General features: G+C 41.8%; 1 protein-coding gene across 1 annotated transcript in view; it reads right to left on the reverse strand.

Annotated features, from left to right (window-relative positions):
* The window catches only part of SEPTIN7 (septin 7), a 118,419-nt gene extending 115,394 nt beyond the window's left edge, over nt 1-3,025 (reverse strand). The window contains exon 1 of the mRNA XM_054505230.2: nt 2,825-3,025. Within this exon, the coding sequence (XP_054361205.1) occupies nt 2,825-2,885 (61 nt within the window). The 5' untranslated portion in view covers nt 2,886-3,025. The remainder of the gene's footprint in view (nt 1-2,824) is intronic.
* Nucleotides 3,026-11,512: the final 8,487 nt, after the last annotated feature.

Here is an 11,512-nt window from a genome sequence, read left to right on the forward strand (position 1 = left end):
AAAATTATTACAAGTCCACGAAATTGATTTCAAGACCCACTAATAGGCCTCAACCTGAAGTCTGCAAAGCACTGCTGTAGAGACCAACAGTCTGCATTTAACACTATGCTCTCATCTGGCAAGCCTAACCCATAATCATGGTACCTTAAAATTCTACTCCTCAAAAACACATTTTTTTCTACATCAGTTTCATGGCACAATAAACCTAGTGTCATTTACAGTCCAAATTTAGTTACAGGGAAAACACACACACACACAAAGTTTTGCCTCAAAATTCCGTAAAATACATAAATGTTAAAGTTAAAATCTTTCAACCTCTAATAAAAAAATTGAAGAGAGCTCATTAGCTCAAAATGTAAGACATGGTTCTCAGCTGGTAATTTAGTCATAGAACAGTACTCTACTGGCAATTCCCAGAATAGAATCTATAGTGAGCATGTGTATCATCAAATTATAAGAAGTCTGAAACCAACCTACTCTACCACTATTTTCACTCTGACTGGTTTATGTCATCTGACCACCCCCCATTATTGAGACCTTGGAAACCACAGATCTAACTCTTCCTCCTACCCATGCTTGCATGTATGTGTGTGTCTGTCTGTGTTGTTGACATTAACCCTCTACAACTGCTCTAACATCTGTCAGGAGTCCTACCTTCTGTTAGACTAGCTCAGAAGTTCTAGCATAGACTTATTTAAGATTATTTCTATGGGAAAACGCACAAATGCAAACAACCAATTTTACAACAAACTTCTGAAACAATCTATTGATAACACTACCTTTCATGTAGTTAATGTACTGAAAACCAAAAATTCTTAACTAAATTACAAAAATATCCTTTCTGTAAATTAAAATCTACTTGACATAAACACAAAATAAATTTCTATTATCAGTTATGATCTTCAATTCTGTAAGCCTAAGAGGGTGTGTGATATTTTTAATAACTGTATTTTTTTTTTTTAAGATTTTATTCATTTGACAGAGACACAGCAAGAGGGGGAACACAAGTAGGAGGAGTGGGAGAGGGAGAAGCAGGCTTCCCGCTGAGCAGGGAGCCCGACGCGGGACTCGATCCCAGGACCCTGGGACCATGACCTGAGCCAAAGGCAGACGCTTAACGACTGAGCCACCCAGGCGTCCCTTTAATAACTGTATTAAGAGGACTTGGCTCCACCATGTTGTCCCATCACAGAATGGCACAATGCTACCATACAAACCATCTATGTAGCTTCCACATTTATTTCATAGCTCCACTCAACCCTATCTCCTCTAGCCCCACCCACTGAACAGCTGGGTGGGATGAAAGATTGTTTCCTGCCCTCCCCCGGCCCCTTCACTTGCTATTTGGAGGAATAAGGGATCCAGGCAGCAGTAAGTAGCTTAGTAATTGTTTTTATCCTGCTAGGGAACCATCCTTTAGTCTATCAGGATTCCACAAATTTCATCCGTACCTGTACACTTAATGCCTAAAAACTTTCCTCCTCAAGTTGCTTTTATATTACTTGGGGAGAGGGAGACGAAGACGACTGACTATACTCATCACGTAAATATGTAAAACAAGTAAAATGCTTTTCAATCTAGATGATCTGTTCATTTAGATTCTCAAGGGCACTCAGGAAGGTATTCTTCCATTCCATCAGAGTAACAAAGCCAAAAGAAATCTTAAAGTTTAACTATAACCATAAACTCGTAAGTTATTTCAGTAACTAAGCAAACACCTGGACGTCACAAATTCCTTCCCTACACTATATTAAAAAAAAAAAAAAAGATTTGAAACAGTGCACTCTCAAAATTTAACTTAGCAAATGAAAATGTGTTAGAAAAATCTCAGTTGCTTATTTCCTACTACACAAACAGTATGAAATGGAACTCAGGAGTGGAAAATGTGAATGAAATGGCCTTGTTCTTTTTCCAATATGTGGGGGAGGAAAGGAAATGAAAGGTTTCTGAAGAGAATAACTGAGAATACTGAAATATTTTCAAAATAATTAATTTCCTTAAACATCACCAGTATTTCCAACTCCCTCCCTTTTCCAGCGACCCTTCCCACCCTTTCCACTCCTCGGGGAGGGGTGGGGGCGCCCTTCCCAGGCGTTCTCTTTCCCCTTTTTCCTAAATATTAAGCCCAAACCAGCTCCTTAGCCTCCGCACTCAAGCCTCGCCCGCCATCCACCGGCCTTCGGGGCCGCGCCTGGGGAAAGGAAACCCCGAGAGGCCGGGAGGCGGAGCGAGGAGGCGACGCGGTTGCCGGAGCCTCTGCAGCCGCCGCCGCCGCCGCCGCCTCTACCGTAGCTTCAGCCTGGTGCATCCTCCTTCCTCCCTCCTCGCCGCCGCCCTCCCGGGCCGGCCCACACACCACCCTCACCCGGGCGCGCACAAACGTCCCCACCCTCCTCGCCAGGCCCACTCCCCACGAGGGGAGCTCCGCCGTGGATACAGCGGCCGCCGACCAGAGGAAACAGGGCCGCGGGAGCCTACGGGCCGGGCGAAGACGACCCCGCTCGGGCCGCTTCGGCGGGGCGGGTGAGGCCGTGGCTCACGGCTCCCCACTCCCCGCTCCTCCGGCCCGCCCGCCGCGGCACAGGAAATACCGCCGCCTCGGCTCTCCTCACATTCAATTCAAACTGTCACCGCCGCTTTCTCCCCTCCCCCCGGGCCCGCCGCCACCGCGCCCCGAGCCCGCCGCCGGCCCACGCCACCTCCTTCGGCCGCAGCTCCCCGCATCGCCTCAGGGCGTACCCCCAGCTCGGTCTGGCGGCCGCAGAGCCCCCCCCAAGTCCGGAGCCGCCGACCTGAGTCGCGGCGGCCCAAAGCTGAGACTCACCCATGGTGCTGCTGTTGACGCTCCTCTCCTCAGCAGCAGCGGATCTCGCACTGACCGACATCCCCTCCCCCCTCCGCGACCAGCCCGGGCGCAGCGCAGCGCGCCGATTCTCCAAAGCCGCCTACGCCGGTTCCGCGGCGTAGCCGCCCGGCGTCGCTGCCCCGCTTACGCAGGCGACAACAGGCGGACTCCTCCACTGGCTCTCGCCCGAGTCCCGCTCCCTCCTCCGCCCCCGCCCCCTCAGACGAAGCTTCCGGGCCTAGCCGACGCCAGCTTCGATCTCGCGAGATTACTTCCTCTGCCCCGCCGCCTCTCTCCATTTCGAACATGACTTCATTGGCATCACTGCTCTTTTGCTACTCAGGTTTAGCCGCCATGTTTAAATTGGCAGGATTTGGCGCCTCCGGGGTCATGGATAGTCAGGCCTCTATGCGTGTTTCTTCAACACTGCCTCTAAGGTTAAGCCGCGTTACGTTTGTCCGTGAAAAGCCTGGGGACGATGAGAGGGAGTGGCCGGTGGGCTATGAGGGTGGGGTTTTGCCCGAATTAAAGATGGCCTCTGTCAGTGCCGCCCCGCGCAATTTCACGTCAGGTTTTGGAGCTGCGGAAGCCGCCTGGTTGGCCTTAGCGCCTCCCTACGGGTTTGACGTAAAGCAAAGAGGCGCCGTTAGCAGAGGCCAGACTGGGAAGCTGCGCTCTGGGCGGGGGCCGCGTCCAAGCCTCTGTTCCCAGCTACTGACCTGTGGGTGCGAGTGGAGAGACGCTTCAAGCAGATGTCTATGCCTCCATCCATCCCCGTGTCCTCAGCTTCCAGGACTCTCGGGGTGGAAAGTGAGATTAGGTCCTGGTTGCCCCGACATTCGCCTGGCGCTGTCACTTTCTGGTGGCCTGGCACAGCCAAGAAGTCGCCTGCTGCAGCTTCCACTGCGGGCTCTTCACGGTCACACTCGTGTTAACTCACTTTGTTGGTCCCCGGTTCCGTCCTGGTGGAGCTATACTCTAGTTGAGAAAATGAATGAACACACGTGAAACTATTGGACAACAGTGAAAGAGTAATTAAGGACTGAAATTTTGTGGTGTCATACTGTAGCAGTGAATGTCGCTTGATCCTTGAGCCTCCCCCCCCAAATGCTTAGTAGTCAAAGTAGCCTCACTTTGCTCAGAACAACTCATGGTCTGTTGTTACCTTTCTTGAAAACTAATGCCTGTCTTTGCTGTATAGTTCATGCACGTTATCATCTTTATTACATAATATATGTAATATATAAATAATTACCGTGAGTCCGTGCAAGAATATTCATAGCAGCGTTACTTATATTAGTGAAACAATTTTAATGTCCACTTACAGGAGAATGGATGAATAAGTTACACTATTGGACAAACTGACATACGTGGGATACTAAACAAGGGAAATTAATGAACTAAATCTACTAGTATTGATTTAGATAAAGTTCATTAACATAATGTTGAGCAAAAAAAAAAGCAAGTTGCAGAAAGATGTATATGGTATATCATAAATAAAGGTTTAAAAACAAAAAACTGAGAGCAAATTGGGAAAATCATGTAAGGAAATGATAGATAAATTCAGAATAGTGGTTACTTCCTGAGAAGAGAAGGGGATGTAATAGGAAAGGTTCACGCCTATCTATAATACTTTATTTTCTGCCAAAAGTGATCTGTTGAAAATGTGGCAAACCTTAAAGGTTAGGTGGAGGATACTTGGGTACTAAATTGTAATTATTTTCTATACTCTCGTATACTTGAAATGTTTCCAAGTATTTTTTTTACAAAGGAAATTTTATCTAAGGAAACAGCTTATTTTGTGTCTTGGTATCTACTGTTTCCTTAGTCTCCACTTGTACTGAATTGCTCATAACGTCTTTTAACAACTCATCTGTCCAAACAGTCATTGTGTTAATTTTCCAGACTTCAAAAGGGCATTTTACTTTAGGAAATTTCATTAAATTTCTACCTTGAAGAGGCAGTATAGGTGGAATTTAAACACGTGACCTCTGAAGTCAGACTGCCTGGGTTCTAATCCCAGCTCTGCCATTTATTATGGATATACCTAAGGTCAAGTTACTCAACCTTTCTGTAATCCAGTTCCCTCAGCTATAAATGGGAATAATACTTACCTAATGGAGTTTTTGTGAAAGTTAAATGTGCCCAGTCCATAATAAATATTTAATGAATGTTACCTATATACAGCACATTTTAAAATATAAAATTATCCTGAATACTATTATTGTTTTATGTAATCTAATAGTCTATAATGAAAATCTTTGCCTCTCATCTCTACTGATATATCTCTTGGAGGGGGATCTTTCAATGGATATGAAAGAGGTGAATTTTGTTATTTTGCTCTCTGAAAATGGATAAATTCTTTATATAAAAAATAAGTTGTTTGCCTCAGGTTTGTTCATACTCTCCAACAAACTACACCCAACACAATAATAGCTTCACTACTTTCCACTGAAAATTATGTGGAAGGTTACAGGCAACATGATGATGACAACCTATAGAACTTCCTCCATAAGGAGTTCTAATAGTGTTATATAATTGTGTGTGTGTGCGTGCACATGCACATATGTGTATCATAAATTTTATGTTGGGGTGGAGAGAGTAAGAGAATTATTGTATTAGTTTTATGATCTCTACTGCACTATCTGCAGTATTATATTTGCTGATAAAATATAGTCTAGACCTTAACCTTCTGATTCAAAAACAGATTTTTTAAAAAATGACCTGAAATCCTGGATAGACAGTATAGATTGTTTTCACCGCATATTTACAGTGTCCAACCTCCAATGAACCTTCAACCTTGCCAAATAATACTTGCCTCTCCCTAGTTAGCTCTCTTTTTCACAACAGCCACTTCAGATTTTCTCCATTGTTTTTAAACCATCTCCCTCATTTATTATCAGCAAAAAATAAAACCAGTCAGAGAGGAATTCCAACAACTTCCTGCTTCCATATTCATAAGCCTACCTGCATCCACATTTATCCTTTCAAACATCACAATGAATCAGGTATCCCCCCAAATCTGAGGCACACATTTCTACATGTATCCCCTCTCTTTGTGCCTAGTCTCTGGATTCTGTCTCCTGCCTTCCCAGGAACTTCACTCAATGGATTATTTACTCAATAAATAAATGGATATTTATTCAATTTATCCCTACCATTCCACTGAAATTCTCAACAGGGTCACTAACAATCACTCTGTTCAATTTAGTGGCCCCTTTTTCTTTTTTTTCACACAATTTTTAAAAATTTTAGTTCCAGTATAGTTAATGGGCAGTGTTATATTAGTTTCATGTATACAATATAGTGATCCAATATTGTGATCCAATAATTCTATACATTATTCAGTGCTGATCATGATAAGTGTACTCTTAATCCCTTTCACCTATTCCAACCATCTCCCCACTCACCACCCCTCTGGTAACCATCAGTTTGTTAAGAGTCTGTTTTTTGTTTTGTCTCTTTTTTCTTCGTTTGTTTTGTTTCTTTAATTCCACATGTGAGTGAGATCATATGGTGCTTGTCTTTCTCCGACTAACTTGTTTCACTTTGCATTATGCTCCATAGATCCATCCATGTTGCTGCAAATGGCAAGATCTCATTCTTTTTACGGCTGAGTAATATTCCATTGTGTATATATACCACAACTCTTTGTCCATTCATCTGATGATGGACACTTGGGCTGCTTCCATAACTTGGCTATTGTAAATAGTGCTGCAGTAAACATACAGGTGCATAATTCTTTTTGAGTTAGTGTTTTCATATTCTTTGGGCAAATACCCAGTAGTGGAATTATTGGGTCATATCGTGGTTCTATTTTTAATATTTTGAGGAACCTCCATCCTGTCTATCACAGTGGCTGCACCAATTTGCATACCCACCAACAATGCATGAGGGTTCCTTTTTCTAGTGGACCCTTTTTCTTATTTTACTTGACATCTCTGTAGCATTTGATCCTTGTGACCACTGCCTGCCATATTTCCATCCTCTGATTTCTGAAACCCACTTACCTAGTGTTCCTTCTAGATCTCTGGCTTCTTTGTTTTACCTTCCAGGACCTCCATCTTCTTCCTGTCACTTAAATGTCCATGTACCTCAGCATTGTGTCCTGGTCAGTTTATTCCTATTCTCACTTTTTATACTATGGTGATCTCATTCACTTCCAAGGTTTCAGTGACCATATATATGCTAATAACTCCTAAATATAAATTTCTAGTCCAGTTCTCTCTCCTTACTAGAAACCTGCATACCTGACTGCCTTCAAAATACATGTCCTGATAGACATTGGATTGTATTTGGCCTGTAACAAATGTCCTTCTAAATTCAGTAAGTCTACATAGTTGTCTTATGTCTCCACTGAGAGAAGGGAAAATATATGTGTCCTTGAAATGTGTATCCTTAAAATTTCTTTATAAATACGATTTTGTATTTAAAAAAATACATGTCCTGATATCCCAAGATATCTCAAAACAATATATCCCAAATTAAACTCTTCATTTTTATTATACTTACTTTTATGTTCCCTATCTCTAAATAGTACCATCATTAACTCAATTGCCTAACCCAGAAATATGAGTATTATACTCAGCCCCACGGTGTCTCTCTCTCTCTCATCTCCTACAGCCATCAGAAAGTCCTGTCCATTTTTCCTTCTCATATACCTCCAATCTCGCCATTTCTCTCCATCTCCACTACTACTGTTCTATGTAGGCCAACATCATCTCCTGCCTCAAATCTCGGCAATAGCCTTTCTGCCCAGTGCCTTGTTCAACTCCAGTTCATTCTTCATATTGTACCCGAAGTAACCTTTCTAAACTTTAACTATGTCAGTCCCCTGTTGAAAGTCTTCAAACTTTCCCTCAGGAAACTTAAGTGATACAGTTCCCCTCATTTCTGGCCAACCTACCATCCCTTGCTCTCTAAACTCTAGCAAGCCTTGCTGTTTTCTCTGTGTGAAACACTTCATTCTCATTTTATACTCACTTTCCTCGCCTGGCTTCTCCTTAAAGTCTCGGCATAGCCATCATTTTCTCTAAAAGGCTTTCCTGATCTCCCAAAATTGGGCAAGGTGCCCCCTCCTCCCCCATAGTATCTTGTATTTATCCCTAGGGTGGTACTAATAGCAAAGTACTATAAATATGTGCCTCTTCTTTTTTTTTTTAATTTTTTGTTATGTTAATCACCATACATTACATCATTAGTTTTTGATGTAGTGTTCCATGATTCATTGTTTGTGCATAACACCCAGTGCTCCATGCAGAACGTGCCCTCCTCAATACCCACCACCAGGCTAACCCATCCTCCCACCCCCCTGCCCTCTAGAACCCTCAGTTTGTTTTTCACAGTCCATCATCTTTCATGGTTCGTCTCTTCTACTGGAGTTTAAGCTAAGTCCCAGTAAGGGACTCTTGTCTTGGTTCGTCCATGTATCCCCAGCACCTGCCACAGGGTATGGTATTACTTCATTCAGTAAATATTTCTTGAGTCAAAACTGGGTGCAAGGCACTCGCACAGTGGTTGATATATGGAATGGGAAGCCCTTGGGGAGGTCTCTGAGATGAAAGGGTATCCATGAGGTCAAAATTATTTTAATTATAATACTAAGAATTTTTTTTTATCTCTTTCATTCTCATTCTCTCACAAGCATATAGTGGAGTTTTCCAGGGACTATGTGAAGTGTGATAATTGCCACAGAATGCAAAAACACATAAATAATCCAGTACCGTCTAATATTAAGCCAGACATTAAAGAGATTTGCAAAAATGTAAAACAATGACACTCTTCAAATTAATTTTTTGAAGGATACAGCTATTTTTCATAAAAATAATTTATGTTAACTTGTAATTGTCATTTTTTAACGAATAAGTAAATAATATTTTTAAACTTTCTGAGTTTTAATTTCTAGTAGAGTAAGTATCAATAGATATGTTCCACATAAACAGAAACTTTCCGGCGTCCTCAATAATTTGTAAGAATGTAATGAGGTCCTTCTTAGGAGTCCTTAAAGTTTAGGAATTGCTGCACTAGCACATAGTATATGTGTTCAATGTAGATGTGTTGAATAATTAATGAATGTCAGTTTGCCAAAATTCTGGTACACAGCTGCTTAATATTTCTTAATCAAAGCTTCCCCCAAATGCCCAGAATTAATGTCTAAATAGACACACACACACACACACACATACACAATTAGGCTTAATATCTGAATATCTATAAATGAAAGTATTCTTTAAGTGATTGTGCTTTGTAAACTAGGGAAATATCATTGTTTTGGTAACTGTCTATGATAAATATAGGCCAATTTTCTAGCTTTGGTAGTAGAACCAGGACTACTTATAATATTCTGATGGTTGACTGGAAGATGAAAATTTTTATAGCCTGTCATTTCACATCAATCTAATTTAATCTATATAACAGCTTTGTGAAATAGATACTACCCTCATTTCTTAAACAAGGAAACCAATGTTTAGAGAAGTGAAGTGATTTACTCAAGGCCTCAGAATTTGTGAGAGCCTGCTTCTCCTTCTCCCTCTGTTGCTCCCCCTGCTTGTGCTCTCTCTCTCTCTGTCAAATGAATAAATAAAATCTTCTAAAAAAATAATTTGTGGGGGCGCATGGGTGGCTCAGTCGGTTGGGCATCTGCCTTCAGCTCAGGTCATGAACCCAGGGTCCTGGGAGTGAGCCCCACACAGGGATTCCTGCTCGGCTGCCTCTGCCCCTCTTCCCAGGTCACGCGCTTGTGCACGCTCGCTCTCTCTCTCATTCTCTCAAATAGATAAATAAATAATCTTAAAAAAAAAAAAAAAAGAATTTGTGAGAGCCTGAGACATGGTTCAAAGGCTCATGCTTTTCCAGTACACAAGACCTCAGGTGAAGAGATTTGTTCCTCTGTTGTCCTGAATCCTATCTTCATTTGCTAGACATTTGGTCTGGTGAAAGGGTTAGACAATTTCTTACAATTTTCAGGTACTTCTACCTTTAATGCAAGAAGAAGGAGACGTCAATAGTATTAGGTCTATATATAAAGGTTTTTCTTGAGGGCCGACTCAGAACATGAGAGTAAAAATGAGATAGCACTTCTCATTATTGCCAAAACTTGGCAAACATGTCAGTTTAGGTGGTAGGGGTGGAGCTTGAGATTTCAGTTGTGTGTTTTGTGAAGTGGTTTAGGCAATTTGCAATATTCCCCATTAACAGTAATGTTCAAATATCCAAAAACCCGTGAGTGCTTTTTATTCCTCCCTTGAAGTCTAGTAGAAGAGGATTGAGAAATGATTTGGAAAATAAAGAGCCTTGGGCGCCTGGGTGGCTCAGTGGGTTAAGCGACTGCCTTTGGCTCAGGTCATGATCCCAGGGTCCTGGGATGGAGCCCCACATCGGGCTCCCTGCTCTGCGGGGAGCCTGCTTCTCCCTCTCCCCCTCCCCCTGCTTGTGTTCGCTCTCTCGCTGTGTCTCTCTCTGTCAAATAAATAAATAAAATCTTTAAAAAAAAAAAAAAGAAAGAAAATAAAGAGCCTTGACTAATTAAAACTTTATTTCTTGTGAAAATTAAAGACATACAACTTATTCATAAAAGTTGAAACTATGAAATCATATGAATGATTATGGGAATATATTTTGTTCAAATCAAGCTTAAAATATGAAACCTCATAATTCAAGATATTCCTCACAAGAAATATCCTGCCATCCACAAAACCTCACTTAAGTATCATGAAATACAAACACAGGGAATCAAGGTAAGTACGGTTTAAAATTTTGTACTTAACTTTTAAATATTTGAAAACTAATATCCCAGTGTATTCTAGTGTTAAATTCTTGATTAAATAACATAGATATTAGAGAAAACTTCTATTGAGATCAGTCTAACTAAAATAATTGACAATGTTAATGTTCTGCAAATGAAAGGGAATAGATATTGACAAGCCCTTCTATAGACTTAAGAATCCATATTGTACAGGAAGTCAAGTGACACTTGCAAGGTTATACAACTAATGAACAAAAATGAGAAAACATCAAGCCTCATACTTCCTCTTCCTTTGTGAAGCTCAAACTTCACCCCACAGAGGAAGAGAAGCCAAAAGACACAGTAGTAATAACAAAACAAAAGAAGATAAAATGAAAGAACCATGTAACTTGAAGACCAGAGATTTAAACAAGCAGCAAAATAGCTGTTTAAACAGCAAATAGCTCCCATTCTTAAATTCTTTACCTTAGAAGGAGGAGTTTTTCTTTTTCCCACCAGCCAAGGAGGGAGTGGAGGAGAAAGCACAGAAATAGGATGTCTGAATCCAGACTGCCCCGGGAGGCCTAATTTATCTCAACTTATCAGTGGAGGGTCAAGGAATTTTCAAATTCCAGGGCCCTCCTGGAAGCTTCATTCCAATGCAGATGAGATCCCCAGTTCCCTCTGGGGAAATCCCTGGTAACAGACCGGCAGCACAGTTGCCTCTGGGTCTGCGGGAAGAGAGGAAGCCATTTACCTGGAGGTTTTCTTGCCAATCAGCACCTCGTAGAGCCATCCGATCTAATTACATGGCAGAAATACCATTGAGCACAATACTGGAGAAAAATCCAAAGTGCATAAAAGAAAATCTATTGTAAGTGGAAAAGGCCATTGTTGCCACCTCCCTTTGGCATTTCCTACCACTGAATCATAACCTGACTGAT

This window comes from Mirounga angustirostris, unplaced genomic scaffold (assembly GCF_029215605.1).
Source record: "Mirounga angustirostris isolate CCGP_5_RB_7025 unplaced genomic scaffold, mMirAng1.0.hap1 SCAF_12, whole genome shotgun sequence".
In the NCBI taxonomy this organism is placed as follows: domain Eukaryota; kingdom Metazoa; phylum Chordata; class Mammalia; order Carnivora; family Phocidae; genus Mirounga; species Mirounga angustirostris.